Source organism: Oryza sativa, chromosome 1 (assembly GCF_034140825.1).
Source record: "Oryza sativa Japonica Group chromosome 1, ASM3414082v1".
In the NCBI taxonomy this organism is placed as follows: domain Eukaryota; kingdom Viridiplantae; phylum Streptophyta; class Magnoliopsida; order Poales; family Poaceae; genus Oryza; species Oryza sativa.
In genome coordinates this window covers 43,719,532-43,745,162 of record NC_089035.1, presented here as the reverse complement: position 1 = coordinate 43,745,162, position 25,631 = coordinate 43,719,532, and the positions used below count along the sequence as shown (strand labels likewise).

The 25,631-nt window shown below is 46.7% G+C and overlaps 5 protein-coding genes across 8 annotated transcripts; 4 read left to right on the top strand and 1 right to left on the bottom strand.

Moving 5' to 3' along the window:
- The first annotated feature begins 11,320 nt into the window (after positions 1–11,320).
- LOC4324301 (protein SOSEKI 5) lies at positions 11,321–12,870 on the top strand. Its single transcript, XM_015757012.3, has 2 exons — positions 11,321–12,353; positions 12,458–12,870. The coding sequence occupies exons 1-2, from the start codon at positions 11,446–11,448 to the stop codon at positions 12,576–12,578; spliced, it is 1,029 nt and encodes a 342-aa protein (XP_015612498.1). The 5' UTR covers positions 11,321–11,445; the 3' UTR covers positions 12,579–12,870.
- A 2,331-nt stretch (positions 12,871–15,201) lies between these two features.
- On the top strand, positions 15,202–15,893 carry LOC112935997 (uncharacterized). The gene is made up of 2 exons (XM_015757060.2): positions 15,202–15,350; positions 15,465–15,893. Exons 1-2 carry the CDS (start codon positions 15,270–15,272, stop codon positions 15,558–15,560), a joined length of 177 nt encoding a protein of 58 aa, XP_015612546.1. The 5' UTR covers positions 15,202–15,269; the 3' UTR covers positions 15,561–15,893.
- LOC107278964 (soluble inorganic pyrophosphatase 4) lies at positions 15,891–18,920 on the top strand. 4 transcript variants are annotated; one of them, XM_015757033.2, is made up of 10 exons: positions 15,891–16,039; positions 16,557–16,619; positions 16,836–17,033; positions 17,211–17,239; positions 17,461–17,526; positions 17,615–17,722; positions 17,928–17,993; positions 18,069–18,189; positions 18,512–18,593; positions 18,668–18,920. In XM_015757033.2, the coding sequence occupies exons 3-10, from the start codon at positions 16,895–16,897 to the stop codon at positions 18,708–18,710; spliced, it is 654 nt and encodes a 217-aa protein (XP_015612519.1). In that variant the 5' UTR covers positions 15,891–16,039; positions 16,557–16,619; positions 16,836–16,894; the 3' UTR covers positions 18,711–18,920. The 4 variants fall into 4 exon arrangements, with proteins under 4 accessions (XP_015612519.1, XP_066166839.1, XP_066166842.1 ...); XM_066310742.1 differs by having other exon boundaries at positions 16,557–16,658; XM_066310745.1 differs by lacking the exon at positions 16,557–16,619 and having other exon boundaries at positions 15,899–16,039.
- A 239-nt stretch (positions 18,921–19,159) lies between these two features.
- Positions 19,160–20,800, bottom strand: LOC4324297 (glycine-rich RNA-binding protein 2, mitochondrial). The gene is made up of 4 exons (XM_015757044.3): positions 20,000–20,800; positions 19,782–19,850; positions 19,572–19,678; positions 19,160–19,465 (listed from the first exon to the last, which is right to left on the bottom strand). The coding sequence occupies exons 1-4, from the start codon at positions 20,124–20,126 to the stop codon at positions 19,418–19,420; spliced, it is 351 nt and encodes a 116-aa protein (XP_015612530.1). The 5' UTR covers positions 20,127–20,800; the 3' UTR covers positions 19,160–19,417.
- A 706-nt stretch (positions 20,801–21,506) lies between these two features.
- LOC4324296 (pectin acetylesterase 5) lies at positions 21,507–24,992 on the top strand. The gene is made up of 10 exons (NM_001428088.1): positions 21,507–21,971; positions 22,066–22,145; positions 22,271–22,360; positions 22,916–23,040; positions 23,510–23,570; positions 23,659–23,709; positions 23,826–23,903; positions 23,991–24,096; positions 24,213–24,358; positions 24,676–24,992. The coding sequence occupies exons 1-10, from the start codon at positions 21,542–21,544 to the stop codon at positions 24,799–24,801; spliced, it is 1,293 nt and encodes a 430-aa protein (NP_001415017.1). The 5' UTR covers positions 21,507–21,541; the 3' UTR covers positions 24,802–24,992.
- Positions 24,993–25,631: the final 639 nt, after the last annotated feature.

The window sequence follows — 25,631 nt, the reverse complement described above, 5'->3', positions numbered from 1 at the left end:
ACAAATTATGTGTATGAAGTGAGGTGCATGAAGGAAGATTGTCCGTGGCGTGTCCATGCATAAAAGGGTAAATGGAATGATTATTGGAAAGTTAGCATTGTGACCGAGCACCAATGCTACTTACAAGGGGTGGAGAAGTATCACCGAAACATCACTTCAGCTTTTGTGGCAAGTGAGATGTACAGCAGTGTTGTTGGTAACATTGGCTTTGAACCAAAATCAATTATTAGGCACATCGAGAACAAATTCAAGTACACCATAAGCTATGCAAAGGCCTGGAGAGCCAAACAAAAGATTATTGAGATGAGGTATGGCACATTTGAAGCTTCTTATGATAATTTGCCTCGTCTATTAGCCACCATTGCCCAGAGGAATAATAATACTTACTATGACCTACATACATTTACATCGGTTGATGATCGAATAAAGAGTGTGCTGCAAAGAGCCTTTTTCTCATTGGGTGCTTGCATCAATGCTTTTGTGCATTGTCGACCTGTTCTATGCATAGATGGAACTTTTTTGACAGGTAAATACCGAGGTCAGATATTGACAGCAATTGGGTGTGATGGGAACAACCAGGTTCTACCTATGGCTTTTGCATTTGTAGAGAGTGGGAACACTGAAAGCTGGTACTGGTTCCTAGAGAGAGTGCACATTGCAGTGGTGCGTATGAGGCCCAACGTTTGCCTTATACATGATTGTCATGCGGGTATGTTGCGGGCTATTGACTACTTGCAGAACGGTTGGGATGAGAAGGGACTTCCAGCTAAGTGGCCTAATGTTCGGAGTCGGTGGTGCATGCGTCACATGGGTGCAAATTTCTACAAGCAATTCAAGAACAAGCATCTTATGGAGCTCTTTAAGAGGCTCTGTGCACAGAACCAAGAGAAGAAATTTAATGAGTTGTGGGACAAGTTGGATGAGTTGACAACGAAGCAAACAGACGAGCAATCTCGCAGACCACAAGTTGAAGGTGACGAGCCTCCCATACCTCTTGGTGCATTACATGATGACCCACCAACAATGAGAAGGAGGTCAGGGTCGTCCATCAGAAATTTCACTCAGTGGATTGAGAATGAGCCTAAGGAGAAGTGGTCTCTATTGTTCGACACCGATTGATCTCGGTATGGCATAATGACAACCAATTTGGCAGATGTGTACAACTGGGTAATGCGAGGAGTTCGGGTACTTCCATTGGTTGCTATTGTTGAATTCATCCTTCACGGCACGCAAGCCTACTTTAGGGATCGATACAAGAAAATTGGTCCGTCCATGGCCGATACAACATAGTGTTTGGCAACGTAGTGACAAAGTACATGGAAGATAAAATCAAAAAGGCACGGAGACATAGAGTTGTTGCTCAAGGCACACAAGTGCATCGGTATGAAATAATTTGTGTTGATAGGAGCAGGCGTGGTATCTATCGCAAGCAAGCCATGCAGGAATGTGTCTTGAAGGCGGATGGTGGATGTACCTGCAGTTGTATGAAGCCAAAGCTTCATCAACTTCCTTGCTCACACGTTCTTGCTACTGCCGGTGATTGTGGCATATCTCCCAATGTGTACGTCTCAAATTATTTCAGGAAAGAAGCAATCTTTCATACATGGAGTGAGGAGATATATGGGTTCGGGATCTCAGGATCTTACACAACGCTGAGTGGCAAAGTTTTTTATATTCCAGATCCATCTAAGTTAAGGGTGAAAAAGGGTTGACGCCAAACTAGACGCATCAGAAATGATATGGATGAGTCAGAAGCAGGTGGGAGGACTTTACGCTGCAGCAAGTGTGATCTGCGTGGCCATACTTACAAGAAATGCCCGAAGAATGCAGAAGTTCCAAGCGGCGCGGATGCTAGTCCATCTGGACAGGCAAGTGATGGAAGGCGACCACTTGGTGAAGGAACAACAAGCAGGCGCGCAAGGCCAAGGCGTCGTCTTGCAGCAGGCGATTCCATGGTGTAACAATGCTATCGATTTAGGAAATAAAATGCTATTGTGATGTGATGAGTGTTCGGACTAAATACTTCTATCGTGTAATTTCAATTGAATGTTGTTGTAATGAGTACCTCTGACTATTGTTGTACTAGTAGTATTGTGAATTATTCGGTGTTGTATCATAATGTTATCGTGATGAGTGTTCGGACTAAGTACTCATATCGTGTAACTGCAGTTATTATTGTAATCAGAAATATTCCGTATTGTGACACTTTTGTTTGTTTGTACTCTTGTTTAATATGTGTTAGTAATTTACTTATGAACATTTATTACTTATGTTGAACTAATTATTTTTATGTTTCTGATCGATCTATTGGATGTAGGTATGGCGTACGACACACCGGCGCTGTTCAACCGTGGGATTGACAGGAGCCACTGCTCGTTCCTGTCATCAGTCGAGGGTGCACAGCTCGGCACCTTCCGTCCACGCACGTCGCGCGAGTGGTTGCGTGTCGACCCCCGTCACATTCCTTGGAACGCGTATGTTCACATTTCAACTCAACTTTGCTTTGTCTTGTACTTATGTTTAAAGTTTGCTCTATGCAGGTTGCGTGCGGCAGGCCTTCTACCAACTTTGTAGGCTTGTTGAGGCGGCGGCGGACGACCGTGACCCAGCGAAGCGGTGGGATGCAGACCGGTCACTCCTTGCCACTCTGGTAGACCGCTGGAGACCTGAGACGCACACGTTCCACCTTCCCTGTGGGAAGATGGCTCCGACACTGCAGGACGTGTCGTACCTGCTCGGGCTACCACTGGCAGGAGCCCCAGTTGGTCCCGTGGACGGTGTTTTTGGGTGGAAGGAGGATATCACCGCGCGCTTCGAGCACGTGATGCGCCTTCCACACCTAGGACCGGCCGACACCCTTCCCCCTAACTCTACCGTCGGGCCTAGCAAGGCTTGGTTGCTTCAGTTCACTGTAAGTAAATAACTTGTTATTATCATACATGCTTATTTTGCGATCAACAGATTGTTTTGTACTAACATTTCATTCTTAATTGTAGACGGACCTTCTGCACCCTGACGCTGATGATTACTCGGTCCGACGCTCCCTTGAGGCGTACCTGTTGTGGTTGTTCGGGTGGGTGATGTTCACTAGCACCCACGGGCACGCTGTGGACTGCCGGCTGGTCCACTACGCACGGTCCATCGCGGATGCTCAGCCACAGGACGTGCCGCAGTGGAGCTAGGGTTCTGCCGTGCTAGTAGCCATGTACCGTGCCCTCTGTGAGGCGTGCACGAAGACCGACGCGGGAGCGATCTTCGCTGGTTGCCCTATGTTGCTTCAGCTTTGGGCAGCCGAGAGGTTTGCCATAGGTCGACCAGTGGTGGACAGCGCACCCTACGGGGTTGGTCGCAGCGCGCAGTGGCCAGAGGACGGTCCCACGATGGGGACTTACTGGTGTCGACGTGGGGTTAGTGCAACTTCGCTGCGTTATAAGTTTATCAATCGTCTTCTTTTTTTATCATCACATAACATGTCTAATTCCGATCATGTTTATTGCAGCGTCGTTACGCTCACGTCCAGGTGAGACGAGGTTACCCGGACTTTGTGTTTGAGTTTGACCGTCTCCAGCCGAGCGACGTCATCTGGGAGCCGTACACAGAAGAGGCCGTCGCTGCGAGAGCACCGCTAGGACTTTCGTCCTTGTGCACATGCGACCAGGCTTACTGGCTCCCCATCCTGCCGATGGTGTTCGACATTTTCGTCGAGCCTCACTGCCCGCAGTGTGTGATGAGACAGTTCGGACTGAGGCAGGTGTTTCCGGGCAACGTGCAGCCGACCGTCCTCCCTGCCGACCACTCGTGAGTTCGGATGGTTCATTTCAAAATTTTTATGCTAATTACTTCATCGAGCCATATAATTTACCTCTCTTCACAAGTTGACTCGACAGGGACAGCTAGCAGGCGCACTTTGGGCTCCACGTGTACAACAGTACGTTGACGACTGGGTGTTAGCTACAGAGGAGGTGATCAACGAGCTCTTCCCACACACAGAGGAGAACTACCGTGACTACCTTCGCCGGTACCTTCCTCGCACTCGTGCGTGTGTGACCTTCACTCCAGACGCCCCAGAGCCGCACGTTGCCGCTGTCACGGACGCGTATCCCATGCACCATGACCGAGACTACTTCGTGGGGGTACGTCGAATTTGTATTAGTTCTTACAATTATTTCAATTATCTTGCATAATATAGGACAATTACTGAATTTTTTATTTCCATCTTGCATAGGCCGATGCCGCACGAGATATCAGTGCCGATATCACCGCAGTCCAAGTGAGGTTGAACAGAGGTTTGCACTTGACTGACGTTGAGCAGAGGATGACCTTCGACCGGATGCAGGAGAAGATGCGTGCGGTCATGCGCGTCTTCTCCTGTCGCAGCGCCGTGGACATTGTACCTCCAGCTGGTCCAGTACAACCACGGCCTCGCGCACCTACCGTCGGAGCAGAACCTCGACCTATGGCACCGGTTTCGTACAGTACTGCTCAGCCCAGAGGTTTCTTAAGTTTTGTTTCTGTTTTTGTACGAAAACATCACCCCGTCGTAACTTGATGTTCCATCCTCGCAGGACCTCGTTTGCCTTCGAGCGCCCCTAGCGTCGGAGCAGTGCGACCTACAGCACCGGTTTCGCACGGTACAGCTCAGCCCAGAGGTTAGTTCATTTTTGTTTCAGCTTTTGCACGAATACGTCACCACGTTTTAACTGCACGTTTCATCATCGCAGGACCTCGTCTGCCTTCGAGCGCGTTCGCAGGCACGACTGGCGCTTCCGCGAGCTCTGCAGGGGCATTCGCCAGCACTTCCGGCGCGTTCGCCACCTCTTCGGGCGCGTTCGCCAGCTCTTCCTCTCACGGAGCGTCGATCCCTCGCCCACATGGTACTTTAATTTTTATTAATACTATTAAATACCTGTATGAAACTGATGGTCCTTGTCCAGCAGGATTTGCAGCCGGGATCTTGGGTACTGGTGCCTCTTCGTCTCACGCCGGTAGGTCTGGTCCTACTAGCCATTTCTATGACGACGACTTGCACGGTGCGCACCACCACGACGTACTAGGCTCCTCTCAGCTTGGAGGAGCTCCAGAGGTGACGCCCGGAAATTCACTAGTAATTTCCGAACTTATTTGTGCATAAAATCCTCGTCCAGGAATCAGCCGAGGTACACAAACTGACAATTTAATATACAAATCCATCATAATAATAACGTTACACACTTACAAAAGAAAAGAAAACAGCAGCGGAATTACGGTCTAGCGAAGCTCCGGCTCCACTCCCACAGGCAGCTCAACTGGGGTATAAGCCAAACGTCTTCTCCTTCTGGATCCTTTTTCTTCAACTGAGGTTGATTGATTATTGCAAGAATGAGCATATGACATACTCAACAAGCCACACAGCAAATATGCAAGTGCACAAGGATACCAAAGGATGGCATAATATAGGCTCATTTGCAAAAGCAGCATTTAGCAAAACATTTAAGAGGAGTAAAACAGTGGAGTAATTAATCAGAAATTTTAATCAACACTGAACAGCACACCCATGCTGCACAGGCCCAACCATCCTGAACAACCATACCCGGCTGTACAGATCTAACTCCAAACCAGGAGCTAAGCAAATTATTACCAGATATAACATCCATAATTATTGTGAGAGGTGTGAGACTAATCACGAAAAACATTGCTCAACCCGCCCATAACCGCGGGCACGGCTATTCGAATAGTTTTACTCTGGCCAGAGGTGTACCACTGTACCCACAAGACACAACCCCACATCATGTCACCATGTGCCTCAATACCACCACGGTACCTCGGAAAGGAGTTGTGACAATACCCCTTGCACAACATAATCCATTACAGCACACCTTTCCTGGATCATAATCACCCCCTTATAAACAAGGCATGGACTCCCCAGCGACCCCCGTGGACTTCTCGCCACTTCTCAGTCTGGCGCACTATAATGAATCACGCTACACAAAAGATAAAGCCGTTGCCCACGCTGGCTTGTGGTTGGCACGATAAATGTTTCACAACAGTAGCTCGCGAACCGGTCCTTAATTGTCATGAGCACGACTCTCAAAACCATGTGCTCACAACCCACCATTATCAAGTTTTAGTTGGCAAGTAATTAATTAACCAATCACGATTAACCATCGTGAACTATCATTAAGCCATCCTTAAATAATAGTGAGTCATAAGTTATCCCAATAGTGTGCTAATGTTTCTAAGCATGGCTAAGCAATCATAACTAATATCTAGCTGAACCAATATATAAAGCCCAACTAGTCAAGTTATAATAACCCAAGGTATCAAGGAATAAAGTAATCAATGCAAATTGGCCATAACAAAGGAATAAGTTCACACCACCCGGTGACATTCGAAAATAAATGCACAGTTGAAATAAATAGAGAATTTAAATATAGGATCAACATGCTCAAAGGATTGTGTTTAGGATCTGTGTGACTTGCCTTGCAATAATCGATCTTCAATTAATCTTCTTGAATACTTCCGGCGCACTCACGAACCTTCGCAACGACGGAAACGACAAGCTAACACGCAAAACAAAGAAAAAGACTAATAAAAACCAAATAAACAGTACATATAAAGTAAACAAACATGTAGATCCTGATTTTAGATGAATTTAGCAACTTGAACCACTCAAAACCGAGTTACGATGATTTAGTTATGAATTTCCGAAGATTTAATCTATTAGAAAAACAGGAAAAAGAAAAAAACAATGATGACGTCATGATGATGACCTCATCAATGGCCGGACCAAGATGGCGACCTCGCCGGAGATTGGATGGTCGGCTGCGACTTTGGAGGACATGAACACGTAGAGGACGACGAGACGAACCCAACGGTACCCACCCTCGAACCAAACGACGAACGACGACGGCCGGCGACGAGGTCTAGCGGCGGCGCGGCTTCGGTCGACGGCGGCGACGGGGCTGCGGTGGTCGGCGGCTTCGGGGAGATAGCGGCCGAGCTTGCCCACACCTCGGCGCACCTTACGGCGATGACGGCGACCGGCGGCGACGACGGAGGCGGCGGCGCGACGCGGATGGAGCTCGGCCGGCGACGACGGCGGGGTGGAGCACGTGGCGGCGGCGCTACGAGGCACGGGAGACCACGGGAGAGGGGGCAAACGAAAGAGGAGGACTAGGGGGTCCTATTTATAGCCTTGGATTGAAGAGATCGGACTCCTCCCGCAAGAAATCGATCCGGGAAATCAAAAACTCGGTTTTGGAGATAAACTCGAAAACGAGTTCGATTCGGATAAGATACTCAACGATTTGCACCGATTTTTGGGGGTAAAGATAGAGGAGGATAAGAGGAATATTTCCCCTCAACTAAATTTTAGAAAAACACAAGGGGAAAGGTCAGATTTGGAGGAGAAAAACCGAGCCAAATCGGTCTCAGTTCGGCTGCTAGAGGTAGAAGATAAACAGTGTCGAGGGAGGCAAATTAGACTTTTCGTCTTGGGCTGGCTGAAAACAAAGCAAAGAAAGAAAGAGAAGGGGGAAGCTCGGCTGGGCCGACTTGGGCTGCACGGCCGTGCAGACAAAAGAGGGAGATGGGCTGGAAAGGGCCCAAGACTAGGAAGAGGATTATTATTACTTTTCCAATTAAATTAATCAATGAAATGATCTTTGAATTTTTAAAAATACTTCCTATGCTCAAATAATTCCAAGAAAAATCTTGAACATACTTGGACACCCAAAGTATTTAACAATATTAAAAACAGACCATTTAATGATTAATTTAATATGTGGGTAATTACTGAAATGCTCTTTGTATGATTAAAAATTAAGAATTGAGCTCCGAAACATCTGAGAAAATTTCAGAGAGTGTAATTAATCATGGAGAATTTAATCAAAATTAAATCCATCCATGCTTTATATTTAGGAAATTTTATTTCCCACATTTAACTTCACTTGTAAATTAATGAACATTTAATATAAATTCTAATAATAATTTATTAAATAATTTATAAATCCTGAAACAAAAATCAGGATGTGACAACGTACTAGGCTCCTCTCAGCTTGGAGGAGCTCCAGAGGTGCACACTCAGGAGCAGCCAGAGGTCACACCTGTACAGGCAGGACGGGTTGGCCGTGCCATACCACCGGACCGACTCACGTACTCCCAGGGGCACGTTAGGGCGCAGGGTAGGAGGGACAGGGGTAAGAGGTCTCGTCAGTAGTGTTCTACCTCTTCAGTCCTTATGTGACCGTTTCTTTTGGCTTACAAACTTGTAAAGCAATACTACTTTTGCTATTACTACTGCAGTACTACTTGTGTTTCTCTCGCCTACATAGTTCTTTTCATTCATATGGTGCTAGAACAACTTATGCTCACGACAACACACTTTCGGCGCTTCACGGTAGTGTCAGATCCAGTAGCGCGCACAGTCCAGCACGGCACACATGAAAAGCGGCAGCTCGAGTAGTCACTATCAACTTTCGGCGCTGCCTGCTGACATAAAGTGAATCACGCCCGCGCGTGCTCGTCTTGTCACATCTAATGAATAATGTATCTCATTGAGTGCACATATATTGCACTGAAAACGATGCTATATAATTGACAATCTGAAGGCAACCTCTTCATATCTTCTTTCCAACTAGCACACAACTAACGAGAATGGAAGCGCCATTCCTTGAGCGTCTCAACTGGCGAAGCGATCCTTTTGCTGGTTGGTTTCCACCATGGTGTGACCGTCCTTTGTGCGATTGTGGGGATGGATGCATACTCAAGTCTTCCCTCATGATACAAACTCGGGGCAGGAGATTCTTCCAATGTGCGAACTTTGATCAGGTATGATTCATCTATTCAAAGTTCAAATGGATAAAAAAACTAACTTCTTCGTACACAATTGTAACATCTTACGCAGACATATCGTCCAATGTGCAACTTCATCGAGTGGGTAGACATGGAGAACCCACAAAACGACGGAACACGTGCATACCCACGTAGTGAAACAAGATCGGACTACCTAAGGCGGAAGGATGAGCATGAATGTCGAATTGCTGCTGAGGCTTTAGAATGGCAGGTAAATCCCCTAGGACTCCCCACGTGGCGTGAGCGTCCAGAGTGTCGTTGTGGTGACCGTTGTCAGGTCATAAGGTCCGTAAGGCACCGAACTCGAGGACAAAGGTGTTTCATGTGTCCAAACATTGTCGACGATGATTTCGTGGTAATTACAACTATTCTTTTCATCACTCCTCAGTACTATCATTAACTTAACTATCCCAAAATGGATGTACATAAGAGGATGTAAGGAAATGTCAATTCGTACAATGGATTGACAAAGTCCGAGTTACTTCCAGTGGCGGGCCGATAACGCAACCTGAACCGACCACATAGTTCATTCATGCTTGGATGGAGTACGAACATCGGGTGGAAATTGCAAGCTTAGATTGGAGGAACAATCCATTAGGGTTACCTAAATGGTCCGAGCGTCCAAAGTGTGGGTGCAGAGATCGCTGCCAGGTGGCTACATCCTTTGCTGAACAAACATTTGGAAGGAGATATTTTGTCTTCCCCAATGTAGACAACGATTTCGTTGTATGTCTAACCGTTTCCAAAATCCGCTATGATTTGCACAAAATTTCTACCCAAACTGAATAACATTACTATTTTTTCAGGGCAATCCAAGGATGTGTGGATTTACTCGATAGATCGACAATGTCACTCCATCATATCATGGCCAGAAGATAACAGAGTCAGAAACACAAGTAGAGTATCAACGATTGAAGGACCACGAGAATGCAATGCATTCTGACCGACCTAGAAGGGGCCGATAGGTTACCGCAGGCTAGATTCGTCGGGATCAACAAATTTGTACCGTGTATCGATGGCACTTCTTATCTATCTTATCATTACAATGTTTAATTATGGTGGTGAATTTTTGTATGCGTAAGACTAAGGGCCTATTTGGATTGCTACCAAAAACATGCCCTACTAATATTTTGGTAATTTGAATAGTACTTGTGTTTGATTTGGATTGAAGCCTATTCATTGGTAATACCTAATCTAGATTTGGGATCATGTAGAACATTCTTCACTACAATTTTACATTTTGGCTCTATTTTGGTAGCAAACCAAATATGATCAAATGCAATTTTACCTTACCAAAGATTTGGCAGTGCCAAAACTTGCCTATATTTTGGCACTACCAAAAAATTTGTAGGGTAACAATTCAAATAGGCCCTAAAAAAATAATAAAATTGTATTTTACCAATCTTGGAGATTTTAATCTTGTATAGTTTTCAATACAAAAAGATTTGATAACTATTGATATTAATAAAAAAAAATATATTTCTCAAATAAAGCATAGTATAAAATCGCCCTCCCCCAGGGTGGCAAGGGGGCCGCGTGCAATTTTCAATACAAAAAGATTTGATAACTATTGATATTAATAAAAAAAATATATTTCTCAAATAAAGCATAGTATAAAATCGCCCTCCCCCAGGGCGGCAAGGGGGCCGCGTGCAATTTTCAATACAAAAAGATTTGATAACTATTGATATTAATAAAAAAATATATTTCTCAAATAAAGCATAGTATAAAATCGCCCTCCCCCAGGGCAGCAAGGGGGCCGCGTGCAAAATTCCAGTCCCCCGCCACCCATTTACAGGCGGCCCCCCGCACAGTGTAAAATCGCCCTAGCGGAGGGCGGCAAGGGGGCCGCTTGCAAATTTCGTTGACGGCCGTCGCCCGAGAGCGAACGGCCGTCTGCCACGTCACATTTGCCGCCCTCTGGGAGGGCGATTTTTCCCAGAGGGTGGCGGGCGACTACTTATGTCAATTTTCAAAATTGAAAATTATTTTTGTAAAACTTTTAATAAAAAAAATTCCTGATAGGGCTAGGTAGCGGTTGGTTAATGTGGTGAGGATAAATTAGCCCAGATGCATGGTTGATGGGCTCCGCGGCCCGCTAAAAGAGAGGGACACACATGATGGGAAGTTAGTTGACCATCCAGTTGTCAAGTTTGACTCGGATTGATGACTGGACCCACTGGTCTGCATGGAGTATCTGTAGTACTAGGGAGTAGTAGTAGGTGTGGACTAAGTGTAGTATGTTTGACCGGTTGTGCCGCCCGTACATATGCATGTGTAGTGATGGGAGCGCGTGGAGTGGAATTGACTAGTACTAGTATAGTAGACGGACGGCCATTGATGCATGTGGCTTGTGTGGTCGTGATGCGTCATGTGAACTGCTGACTACCTTCTTCACACTTGTTTTTACTCCCAAAATATTCCGGCTATCGAACGCGTTTGAGCGACGGAGAGAGTTGCATATAGAGAGAGAGAGAGAGAGAATGATGGATTAGCTAGCTAGCTTGTTCCTCCGTCGGCTCGGGCGGTCCTCTTCGAATTGGATCTTCTTCTTCTACTCACATACACACACACTCGATCTTGTGCCTCTGCAGCACACGGTAGTGTTGGTTGATGGCAAATCCTAGTCGTCATAGCAGGTCAGGTGATGGTAATGGTTGGGCTAGCCCCGAGCGGACGATGGTGTGGAGGACGGAGCTCAAGAAGAAGCAGATGAAGCAGGTTGTGGTGGGCGTGGTGTACTACCTGTGCCGGCAAGACGGGCAGCTGGATCACCCCCATTTCGTCCACGTCCACGTCCCCTCCGACTCCGACTCCGATCATCCGCGGCCGCGCCTCCACCTCCGCGACTTCATCGCCCGCCTCAGCGACCTCCGCGGCGCCGCCATGCCCGCCGCCTACTCCTGGTCCGCCAAGACCACCTACAGGAGGAACGCCGGCTACGTCTGGCAAGACCTCACCGCCGACGACCTCATCCCCGCGCCATCAACCAACCATGAGGAGTATGTCCTCAAGGGCTCCCCGCTGCTCCACCATAACTCCAATACGCCCCCGCAGCACAGGAGGTGCATGACATCCTTTGACCTCGCCGACTATCACCGCACCACCGACCCTGTCCCTGTCCCGGCGGCGGCGCAGCAGTCCTTAATTGGCATTGATGAGATATCACCTCCACCGTCTTCAAGCAGCCCCGACGACACCACCACCCAGCTTGTTACCCTGAAGCAGAAGCAACAGGAGGAGGATGGCTGCACGCCCCAGCAACAAGCGGCGACGACACCGGCAGGGCGGATGCGGACGTCGGCGATGCTGATGAAGCTCATCTCGTGCGGCGCCTCCTCCATCAAGGAGCTGCAGGGCCAAGCACAATCACAACGCTGCCGTGCTACTGCTTGGCATAACAACAAGCCGGACATCATGGACCACCGTGACTACTTCAGTGGAAGCTTGCTGGACAACAACACAACCACCCACCCTATCGACCTCACCCTCAGGAGATCATCCTCTTGCAATGCCCACAGGTACCAGTTTTTTTTATTTACATATACTGCGTAACACATTACTAGTTAATTAATTTGATCAACAAATTAATCCCTCTTGATTATATTATTGAATTGAATTGCAGGGGACAGAGTAGTAGGCTTGGCGTGGTGGATCAGGATGGCGTCCCGAGGAGGCAACAGCTGCACGCCAAATCGACGGCGGCGCGCATGGACAGCCCGGAGACAGATCAGATCAGATCATAGAGGAGGGGATCAGCAAGCTAAGCTAAGCTAAGCTAATGCTCTTGTCAGGCAACTCATCCATCGAATGATACCAAAATGTTTCTTCTGTTACTAGTACTACACTAGTTAGTTATTTTATTTCCCTTTTTTTTTCATTTCAACAAGTTAGTTTGTTCGTTTGAGCGCGCGATTCGATCAGTTGGTGTGAAAACGAAAACGAAAACGATGGAACACACGTATAAAAACATCTGTGTAATCTCGTCTTTTATTAACTTAAGGGAATCAATCAATGTCAGATGATTGTCACCCAGCACATGCCTGAGTACCGACGCATAGCAAATGATGCTTCGTACTAGCACTCAGCTTACCAACCACAACGTACCAGCCAGCAATCGAATGCATCAAAATTAAGACTTTGGTTATTTTTCGCCTTTGTTCCGTCGATGAATTAGGAGGAATTGATGGCATGGCGATAACATGTATTCCAATTGATTATCCTTTTCCTTTGTTAAAAGAAAAGAAAGGCATGAGAAAGGAGTATGTAGGTCTTCATGGAATGGATTGTGGGGGATTTAACTGTGGATGATCTTATTGATGCCTGAGAATATATATGGTGCTGTTTTTTTTTTAATGAAACAAAGATGGTGGTGTTGGAGGCTTGGAGCCAGGGGAAGCGACTCTTTACTTTACGTATACTGGAGTAATGCAGGTTTCCTTTTAGGAAAAAGTACACCGAAGGTCCCTTAACTTGTCATCGGGATTAAAAAACATCATCGAACCACAAAACCAGATATGCGGGGTCCTTTGACTCTACAAAACCAGTCACCCGAGGTCCTTCTGTGGTTTTGACCCCGGTTTTGGTCTAGGTGGCAGCTGAGTAAGCGTGGACCCACTTGTCAGGTGACACGTCGTCACCTCTCTTTTCCCCTCTCTCCCTTCCTCCTCTCTCTGTCTTCTCTGTGCGGGCGAGGCGGGGCACGTCGATGACCAAGCTCCACCACCGCACCGATGACGACGATGGCGCACAGGCGCGAGGCTGGGCAGAGAAGGGACAGTGGGCACCAGCCGCAGCGTCAGCCTCCGCCTCCACCTACGTCGCTGCACCCGACAACGACACACGCGCTCGAGGCCGCGCGGAAAAAGGGCGGTGGCCGGCGGAGCGGCGGCGGGCACCAGCCGCAGCGTCAGCCACCGAGGCCTTCGTGAGGAGGGCAACAACGGTGGAGGACGACGCCGCCGCTGCCGACAAGGCCGAGAGGCGCGGAGGCGACAACGGCTGCCTCTCCCCATCTGCTGCCGGCGACTAGAAGAGAAGAGGATAGAAGAAAGAAAAGAAGCGCCGCCGACCCCAGCAACATCCTCTCCCTTTCTCTCTCGCCGGATTGGATCGAATCGTTGGCCGCCGGGGAAGCAGCTGGGCACGGCCGGTCGGTGCGGCGGGCGTGGGTGGCGGGGGAGGAGCTAGGCGCGGACGACGATGGCTTGGGGGACCTCCTCATCGATTCGCACGCGCATCTCGACGAGCAGCGCGTCATCCGGCTCCAGCACGCCGTTGACGGCCAACGACTCAAATAGCAGCGCCATGCCATCGGACTTGACGGCGTCGAGGGCGTCGGAGCGGAGGGCAACCTTGGCGAGGTCGTTGAGGTCGGGGTGGGAGAGGAGGAAGAGCTTGTGGGCTAGCACCCGGTGCTGCTCCTGCTTCGCCTCCTCGCTGCCGGCATCCATGTCGTTCTCATTGGAGTTGGGGAGGCGCGGTTAGGTCGGCTCGTCGGAGGAGCGGGGTGCGGCGCTGCGCCCGAGGAGCGGGCAGGGCAGGGTGGGGCGAAGCAAGAGGCCGGGGGGGAGTGGGAGGCGTGCAACGCGACTGGCGGCCGATAGGGGAGAAGAGCGGCGGTGGCGCTCGCTGGCGAAGACGGGCAGCGGGCAGGGGGGGGGACCAGAGGTGAACGGCGCGGCCGGCGGCCAGCAGGGGAGAGCGGCAACGGAGCATGTCTCCTCCCCTCTCTTGTCTTCCTCCTCTCGGTGTTCGCCTCCATCGACGCTGCCATCGATCAGGGCCAAGCTCATCGTCAACCACGACGGCCCGCGCCGCCACGGCGGTGTCGGGGCAGACAGGCAGCTGGCCCTCCCCATGCTCCCCCTTCGCCTCCCCCTGTGCTCCCGCCGCCTCCGCCGGTTGCCGCACCTCCTCTCCTGCCTCGCAACGCCGGCCCGCCGGCCTCCTCCCCGCTTGCCGGCCGCCCTGCCCAAGAAGAAGAGAGAGAGAGAGAGGAGGTGAGAAAAGAGGGGAGAGAAAGGTGATGACGTGGACTGTCTGACATGTGGGGCCCACGTGAGTCCTATGCTGATTCAGCCACCACGTCAGATAAAACCGGGCTGAAAACCACCGAGGGACCTCAGGTGACCAGTTTTGTACAGCTGAGGGACTCCGCATATCTGGTTTTGCGGTTCGAGGATGTTTTTTATCTCGATGACAAGTTAAGGGACCTTGGGTGTACCTTTTTCCTTCCTTTTAACAACAATGAATCTGTATGCATGGGCCGAACAAGGCTCGTCAGCCCAATTCTTTGATTCCCCACACTTCCAATTCCAAACTTGCCAGAGAGAGAGAAATGTCTTGTTTCTTCAGGAAGGGTGGGGTGGAATAGATCAGATCGGATCGAGATCGAAGAACAAGGGGGAAGGAAGGAAGGGGTGGAATTGAAGAAGATGGGGACGATGAGGAGGGTGGTGAAGGAGAAGAGGTTCTGGGTCGCCTCCTTCCTCCTCGTCTGGGCTGCCGCGCTCCAGGTATCAGTATCACCTACTCCCATCCCATCCATGGTGGCGCGCGGTGGCTGCTCTCTCTCTCTCTCAGACTCACTCAGATCGATCTGTGGATGGATGGATTGAATTGAATGGCAGGGGCACATGATGTGGATGCAGCGCCAGGACGCCTTCAAGCAAAAGTTCCCCTCCAACTCCAACCACGACGACGACCTCGCCGGCGCCGACTCCTAGCTAGGCAGCTACTCCTTCCATTCCATCCCATCTAGGGCTTACTGTACTACCCCAGTAGTGGAGCTCCTCCCCTCTACAGTAGTACTTACTTTCTTCTTCATCACTTGATGGGTAGTAGTACTCCGTAGTAGCTAATGATCGTTGAAAACGAGTACTACGTGTTTGATGAATCGCCTGCCTGCCTAATTGAATTGCTTCTTACATACTCCTACTCCGTAGTTTGCTGCTTTGTTGGATTCAGGCAGCTTATTAGTAGGAGTATTAAACTGTCTTGTATGGACTCACTCGCTCACACCTTCCATTAGATTTACATTTTGGTTTTGGATCGATTAATTCATGTCCTTCTCCTTCCTTCCTCCTACTACGGTACGGTTCAACGCGCAAACATTGGAGTAACATTTAACACTGGGCCTGGCCTGGAACAATGGATCTTGACATCTTCTTCATTTGGATGCCGTGGTGGCCGACATGTTGATCGGGTAAACTGCTCGCTCTCTAAGTAGAAACTGCAATGCACACAGCTACTGCTTGAACAAGCCAACCCAACCCAATTAATCGGTTCATACTTCATACAACTAGTAGTATGATAGTATGCGGCATAGCATAGCACAGATCCACGGGGACGACTGATTCCAGGTCAATTAATCGCAGACGGACGGACGTGCAGTGCATACAGTACATGCATACAACTTCAGTTTCTATACAATACAGCTCTGTCCCAACTTCCGATACATACATATTCAACTGACTAGACTTGGTCTCTCTCTCTCGCCCTGCCCTGTAGGTAAGGAAGGAAAGGAAGATAGATAGATAGATAGATAGATAGATCGATCGATCATTCTCTCTTCCAACCGTCTTCCCATGCTGACTCAGCAATTACTCAACACTTTTAGGCCTGCCTCTGCCTCTGCCTCTCTATAAAAACCGCCAGAGTAGACAAACCATCCATTGCATGCTTGCTTCCATCTGATCTTCTTCTTCCCTGTCCTGACACAGCCTAATTAGGAGATCAAGCTCATCCAATCCAAGCAGCAACACAACACACAACGTCTCAACTTGGTGCGTCTGCAACCTTCTCTGCCCCCATCCCCTCTCTACGTAATAATACTACTCCTAGAGTTCCTAGTATGATCTGCTCGGCTTTGTTTTCTTTTTCTTAATTTATTTTGTCCATGCTATGCCTATGCTAGCCTGCAACTTACTAGTAAGTCATTTCCTGCCTTCCTTACTTCATTCATAGTACTCTGTTTGATTTGGTTCATCTATGTCATGCAGGCTTGTTTCATCGAGCAACAGCAAGCTCCATTTAAGATTTGATTCAATATTCCATTTCCATGGCTCCCCCTCTCCAAGTCGCGACCACCGCGAGCTCCTCCACCCGCGAGGGGAAGGCACCAGCTCTCAATGAGAGGATACTCTCATCCATGTCCAAGAGATCTGTTGCAGCACACCCATGGCATGACCTTGAGATTGGTAAAATACTCGTAACTCTATTCTCTACTCTACTCTACTAACTGCTGCTCAACCACCTCACTTTGGAGTATTTCGTTACTAGTAGTGATTTCCTTGGGTACACGTTACCCTTCAGATTTCTATTATATTTCTTAGGTTCAAAAATTCATCATTTTCCCTCCTTTGCTTTGCTTGCAGGACCTGAGGCACCCACCATCTTCAACTGTGTAAGACACTGCTGCTTGCCTTTGCCGATTCTCTCATCACTTAAATGTTCTTGTTTAACTACACCATACAGTTCATGCGGATGGCATGCAAAACCTGCTAGCTATGTATATTCAGTCTTCTGATGATGGCCATCTTGACACTGACTCAACAACCCACCCATGTTCTGTCTCACAAAGCCACATTATGTGACAAAGCAATACTCAGCCACTTTTGTTTTCAGGTCATCGAAATACCGAGAGGCAGCAAGGTCAAGTATGAACTTGATAAGAAAACCGGGCTCGTAAAAGTAAAGATACATGTTTCACTCATCTTCTTCTGCACTTGCAGTTTTCCTAAGCTTATGTTTCCTTTTCTGTACCATGCAACATGCTCAGGTAGACCGAGTTCTCTACTCTTCAGTCGTCTATCCTCACAACTATGGGTTCATTCCTCGCACGCTGTGCGACGATAGTGATCCTTTGGATGTGCTGGTCATAATGCAGGTGTGTATTTCCTTGCACGTTGCTAAATCAGAATACAATAAGTCTTTCATCTAGGTATAGCCCATCCATACATGGTCCCTTCACTGAAACTTGTTACACAACACAATAGAATAAATCCACTATCAAGTCTATTTTTGTAATCCTTAACAATTGATCCCTTTTCCTGCGTATCTGGTGGTTTTGAACTAATGTTTACTGCACACAGGAGCCAGTTATCCCAGGATGCTTCCTACGGGCAAAGGCCATCGGTGTCATGCCAATGATCGATCAGGTTTGGTCCCTACTCAACAAGTGCGCTTTCTTCAGAATGAATGAACAGATTCTAAAGTGGTAAGGTTTTATCCAGGGAGAGGCAGATGATAAGATTATTGCAGTCTGTGCTGATGATCCTGAGTACAAGCATTACAACGATATCAAGGACCTCCCACCTCACCGCTTAGCTGAAATCAGGCGTTTCTTCGAGGACTGTATCCTTTTAATTTATTGCTCTTAATGTACTTGTTCTATTTGCATTCATAGAGCATAAAATATTCATGGAACTCTACTGAAACAAGCTCAGCTAGCTTCCCATTGCCTTATTTATCACTGCAGTATGAATTATTTGTAGCTTCTCAAGTTTGAAAGGACAAGGAACATATATGGTTTGTGTTTTTGGATGGATGCCTAGTAATTGTATCTCTCGCAGAAGTTCGTTGATTACTGCATCTTGGCCACTTAGTGCATGTACATGTACTTAGACAGTGCTACTATCTTCTTGAATTGAGTATTTTCTTTAATGGGGTAAAATAGACAAGAAGAATGAGAATAAGGAGGTGGCTGTCAACGACTTCATGCCTGCCACTTCTGCTTATGAGACCATACGCCATTCCATGTGAGTTTCAATTCCTACATATGTTCCTTGGGCGATATGCAACGCCAAATATTGAGCTGGTTTTTGTTCTACAGGGATCTATATGCTACTTACATCCTTGAGGGCCTACGCAGATAGGAGGTGCCTTGTCACTGCTGGAAGATGTTGACGAAAAAACATGGACACATTGCATTATATACGTATATAATACCATTCTTTCTTACTATAGATAATTTGTAGCCTTGATGGCAGTACGCCCGACCGATAAATATTCTTTTCCCAGCTCATATATGTGATATGAATAACTGATTGAGCAAAATATGACATGCTTTGGAAATTTTGGATGAATCATGTGTGCATCAAGAAGTACGAGCTTCCTTGTTAATTGATATGCCCATAATAGGCTTAGCGTTTACTGGTGCATAGAATGAGCAGTTCTTTTTTTCAAACTCGTGCAATGGTTTTTCAAGGGTAGCTACACCAATCATATAAGTTTTCAAGTCGGAAACATGGAATTGTTCCGCCAACAGGGGGGTCCAAGTTGAGCTAAAGCAGACAGAGACTAGTGTTCTATTTCCATGTTACTCTGGGGGAAATTAAGCTTGCTTTGATATATTCCAGTTGTCTAAATTCAGCAGAATACAGAATAAATGTTTAGATGATATATCAAATGACTTGTGTATTGGGGAGATGGGACAAGATTGAAACCCACATATGCAGAGGTGCATATTGCTAGCCATGAAAACGAAAGACTACATATCTACAAATACATGCCTTAGTTGAGCTCTCCATGCACCCCGACACAAGACAAGACACTTACTCCTCCAAGAAGAAGTGGCACCAGATCATCCGCTGTTTGCATAGTGTACCCTTATGTTCCTTCCATCAATCACCTGAAGCAATTTCATCAAATGGAACAATTGCATTAGCAAAGTAATGCATATTATAGCAAAACATCCTGACTTGTGCCTGTCTAGCACCACAAGAGAGCAAACCTACCTCACCCCCCATCTTGTGCAATGCTGCAGCAGCTTCATCTTCTGAGGCAAACTTGACAAAGCCATACCCTTTGGATTTCCCTGTCACTGGGTGGCATATTACCTTCACTGCACAACACATTAATCAATCAGGGAGAGGACGCTGTCGGTTCACACACACAGATTCAGAAACCTGATAGCATCGGAAAGGAACAGATGGTTTGAGATGTACCTTGAATAATATGGCCATGCTGAGAGAAAGCATCCTTGAGAGCAGTCTCATTTGTATCGTAAGAAAGACCTGCAAATCAAAACAAGACAGAGCGGTACAAGTATTAGCACTAGGCTTGCGTGGTTGCAGCGAATTAGAGCTAACACTAATTCAACCAAAGACAATGTTTGCACAATAATGTATATCGAATTCGAAGCAGGTAGGCAGGAAATTTGCACCGCCAATGAAGAGTTTGGAGCGGCAGGAGGAGGAAGAGGCACGGGCACGGGCAGTAGATGAAGGATGGGACAGAATCCCGAAGGGAGTCGCCGCGTAAGGCACCAGCTTTGGTCTCCTATTCAGCATTGGCTTTAAACCCTAGATCTATCCCCGAATCAAATACTGATTTGAGAAGCGGGTCGTTTTTGACAATCGGAACCCTGTGAAATCCACATATTTTGGACTCGGACAGAGACTGTTAATAAATTGTCCAATCCAACAATCTCAAGCACAGTGTTACTGCTAGTCCAGGGACTCCGGACGTAGCAAGCAAGCACATAAGAATCCCGTTTTGCAGAAATAGAACACGGAATGCGTTTCCAAGAACAAGACAGATGTGGGAGCAAAAGTAAGGAAGGAACTTCCATTAGCCAAGGAATGCAAGGAGTACAAAGCTAGGACCAATACCACCCCACCACTATCAGATCTAACGGCAGCATTACATACAGCAGAAGAAGAAGAAACCCGATTCAGACTCTACTCTACTCTACTCTACTCTACTCTACTCTACTCGGCGGCGGCGACGGCCTTCTTGGGGGACTTGGCGGTGGCGGGGTTCTTCTTTGGCGACTTGGCCTCCTTGTTGGCCTTCTCCGCGGCCCTCTTTGGGAGGAGCACCAGGTTGATGTTGGGCAGCACTCCGCCATGGGCGATGGTCACCCCCAGACAGCAGCTTCTCGAGCTCCTCGTTGTTGCGGATGACCAAGGAGATGGCGGCGTGGACGACAAGAAGGGATGAGGCAGAAGCAATCCAACTGGTCGGGAGAAACGAGACGATTCCATAGCTCGTTTTAATGGGATAAATGTCCACCAGCAAATAACCAAAATTTCATGGCTCCATCGGTAGGCCTAATGAGCAAAAGCAAATTTGAATTTTTAATCTTAATTTGAAATTAATTTAAATATATTTTCAACGTAGTTTTTTTATATTTGACTTTTAACTTGCTAAGAATAAATAGGGCCAATCACGAAATTGGAAAAATCATCGTATGTGTCATTGAAGCCCCACATATCATTGTCACGTATAATGGTATCTTGCAACTCATGTATATTTGTGATGGTATTTCCCAAATCTTTCTTAATAAATATATAAAAGTTTTACGTATAAATTAATTTATATTTTATAATAAACCGTTTTGGTTTAAGAGGTGGACAACATTTTAGATGTACGATATCAAATTTTGAAAAAGAAAAAAAAGGAAAGGGTCAGAAGGAATACATTCATGTGATTGGGCTTCAGCTCCACCAAGCGGCTGGCCCCATCTGTAAGGGAGGATATCAGAGGCGGAGGGACTGGAGGAGACGGCGGCGGTGGCGGAGGAGGCGGCGGCGCTTCGATCAGTCGGCGAAGGAAGAGAAGACCAGCGAGATTATTTATTTTTGTACTACATTTGCGATTATTATTGTATACATCCCGGATCCTGGATCCCGCTGGCTTTAGAAATTAGAAATGACGACGACGGAATCCTCAACAGATCCAACAACAACAACTAGTCTCAGTCATGCCGCCTCTCTTCTCCGCGCCGGCGCTCCACCGCCGCCGCCTTCTCCGCCACGCCGCCGCATTCGCCCTTGTGCTCCTCGCCGTCGCCCTCCTCTTCCTCCTCCTCGTACACCCCCGCTCGCTCGGCACCCCTTCCCCTTCCCCGTCCTACGGCCACCGCCTCCCCACGCTCGTCGACCTCACCCTAGTCCACGGCGCCAAGGAGAAGGGCGCTGTCTGCCTCGACGGGACCCCGCCTGGGTACCACTGGCTGCCAGGCTTCGGCGACGGATCTAACAAATGGCTCCTCCACCTAGAGGGCGGGAGCTGGTGCAGGAATCGCACGTCCTGTGATCATCGCAAGAAAACCAGTCTTGGCTCATCTGCTTACATGGAAACCCGGGTCGAGTTCGTCGGCATCCTGAGCGACGACAAGGCCCAGAACCCAGGTCAAATCCAATCGCTCTCTCTCACCTCTTTGCACTTCTACTTACTACTACTTGCTATTGGAGTACTTCACTTCACACATACATAGTGATGCAGATTTTTACAACTGGAACAAGGTCAAGATCAGGTATTGTGATGGTGCCTCCTTATCTGGAAATGTCCAAGATGAACACCAGGTTTATTTGCACCAACCAACCTCCTATTCCTATACACTGTACTAGTCACCATACCCTACACTCCCCACTTCACTTCACCACATTTTCTTACTTGTTCTACTGTACTGCGCCGTCATTCTCTACAGTATGGCGCCACTTTCTTCTTCAGAGGCCAGCGCATCTGGGAGGCCGTCATGGCTGAACTTCTACCCAAGGGTCTAGCCCGTGCTAAACAGGTTTCCTCTTCCTTCCAATTAAAATAGGATGCCCGATTATTATTCATACTCACTGCTAGAACCTTTTGACTTATGAATTACTAGTATCTTATTGTTTGTCGCAGTATTGGATCGGTCTGGCTGCTTTTACGCACCACACTAGAATATGTATTGATACAGGGAAAATAATTCACTTTCAGCATGAATGTTGTCTTCACTTGCAAAGCCCTGTCAATTATTGATCATGCTCACCTGATCGCCACAATATTCCTCTAAAATAATGTACTACAAGTGTTCCTCGTCATTTTTCTATATCTTGTACCTGTAGCTGACAACCAATCTCTTTAAGCCCTTATTGTGGATGATTTACACCCACTTTTATGATTTTTATGCTTTGATCTTTTGATCTCCTCATTTTAATGTGTTTCATATTATTTTAACCATTCATTTACAGTACTTGCAAGTTAGCGAAGGGATTTTTCCATAGCTATATCAAATGATTCATTCCTATGTTTGATGCAATAACTCAAAATGTTGCTGTGTTAATTTATTTCTTTTTATTTCCTACATTTGCAGGCTTTTCTTACAGGATGCTCTGCAGGTGGTCTATCCACATACATTCACTGTGATGATTTCCGTGCACTTTTACCAAAGGATTCTACTGTTAAGTGTCTTGCAGATGGTGGTTTTTTTCTTGACGTGTATGTGCTTGCTTTGATCTTGAGCACTGCAGTGTTTCAATATCCTCTTCCCTGTTTAAGTTTTCAACATGCAATTCACGCATTGCTTCATTATCCTTTCTTCTGGACTGCTGCTACTTCAGTATAAGCATCTGGGAATGCTAAGTTGTCAAGGGGTTTGATGTTGACAATTTGTCATGATTTTATTATATGTTAACTTTGGATGTGTAAAATGTTTACATTTAAAACCACATTGCCTGCTCACCTCAGGTGAATCAGCTGTGGACGAATAAGTTAGCTATGCATGTGTTTACTGCTGATCATCCAACAATGTGCCCAATAACCCATAATTCACACTTCCACTTTTGGGGTCAACATATTCATAGGATAGCTTATCACTTCTTCTGGGGCATTGGCCATTAGCAAAACACAAGTATAGCCAGCCCTTAAAACTTGCATTTTACTGTTCCTTTAACTTTTCTCATTACAGGGAAGACATTTCTGGGAGAAGGTATATGCGGGGCTTCTATAATGATGTTGCTCGTCAACAGGTCGCTGTCTGCACTTTTCTCTGCGTATACCCTTTTTTTGTTTTTTTTTAATTGTATGATTCTTATGTTTGCTGTTGATTTGTTGCAGGATTTGCGGAAACGGTTCCCTGGTTGTAGTTCAGATATGGAACCAGGGCAGGTAATCCTTTAGTTGTTTTTATGATACTGTTTCTTGTATTAATATCATCACCTTTTTTATTCAGTACTTTTCAAGCTGTTATGTGCTAAGTAGCAATCCTTAATCGTGCCTTGTAGTGCTTTTTCCCACAAGAAGTGGCGAAAGGCATCACCACCCCAATGTTTATTCTCAATCCAGCATATGATGTTTGGCAGGTACCATTATCCGTATCTGTTGGCAGGTTCCATGTTCTGTTAGCAGCTCCAATATTAGTGTGATAAAAAATTTGTTGTCCTTTTCAGGTAGAGCATGTCTTGACTCCAGACGGATCTGACCCTCAAAATCTGTGGCAAGATTGCAGAATGGATATTACCAAGTGTAATACGAAACAGCTTGAAATTCTACAAGGTTGTAATATGATAAACTCATGACATGTGCTCTACTGCTTCATGCCTTCTGGATGACTTTACCTTCCATCCGCTGTCACTTTGGCACCTTACCATCTCGAGAAATATTTTTTTCAGGTTTTAGAAAATCACTGCTTGATGCTATAAGTGAATTCAAGAAGAAAAGGGGCTGGGGCATGTTCATTGATTCATGCTTTATACATTGCCAATCCATGAAGTCTTTGGCTTGGCACTCCCCATCTGCTTCGAGAATAAACAATAAGGTAACACATGCGGAATGATATGATCTTGTTTATAGAACTATAGGTTGGCATGTCCCCCGTAGGATTTGAACTTACAGACTTTGGTGGTTAGATATTGCATCGTTTTAGAGTTTGATGGTGTAGTCTTATTGCAATGTCGTCATGGCTTCTGAATGCCAGCAAGATGTAGAATGCTGAAATCAAGTCTGATCAGAGGGTAGTACTTAACTTACTGGTTGTCGACCAATATTTATATTCTTTGCAGTCCTGCTGATTCATTTGCTTCTGCGATCAATGACATGTCATATACTCACATCTGCTTCAATTCTGGTGAACAGACTGTGGCTGAAGCGGTGGGCGACTGGTTCTTTGATCGGAGAGAGGTGAAGGAAATAGACTGTGAATATCCGTGCAACCCAACATGCTTCAATGTTGTTCTTGAACAACCCTATCAGGAAGGCTGACATGTGGTTCTTCGCCGTTGTAGTTTACCGATGATTTGAAGCAGAATATACCCACCCCTATGGGGCTCTCAGATACAGTATGTCCAGTTGAATGGGACACACACTAGTAGTAGTGCACCTCTTGAGGACCGTTCAAACATAGAAATATTGACAAGATCTTGCCGTGTTGATGCCTCTATCAGTTTGATGACATAGGCCCTGTTTGGATGCTTCAGGCTATTAAATAGCCCTCCGGAATCTTGTTATTTAGGAGTATTAAACGTAGATTACTGACAAAACCTATTCCATAACCCCTAGGCTATTTTGCGAGACGAATCTAACGAGGTATATTAATCTATGATTAACGAAGCATCACTGTAGCAAATCATGGATTAATATACCTCGTTAGATTCGTCTCACAAAATAGCCTAGGGGTTATGGAATTGATTTTGTCAGTAACCTACGTTTAATACTCCTAAATAACAAGATTCCGGAGGGCTATTTAATAGCCCGAAGGATCCAAACAAGGCCATACTATATGGGTATGGCATGCCCAACTTGGCAGTGACCAGAGTGTGTTTGTCCTTGTTAGATGAAGCTGGAATGGAACGTAAGACTGGCAAGTACACCTGATGGCGTTGAGCCGGTTTTTCTTCCATTGGTTTGGTTGGGATTATGTCAAACATATGTGTTGCTGTCTGCTTGTCCTCTTGACAGGTAAGTTGTCCGGTCTAAGCACGCAATTTGTTGGAAGATTTGCACATACACTTGTTTCCTTTCCTCTGCCTCCACTAGCAAAGGTGACATATTTCTTTCTTTCTTTCAGTAAAATATTATTGTAGGTTGTTGTA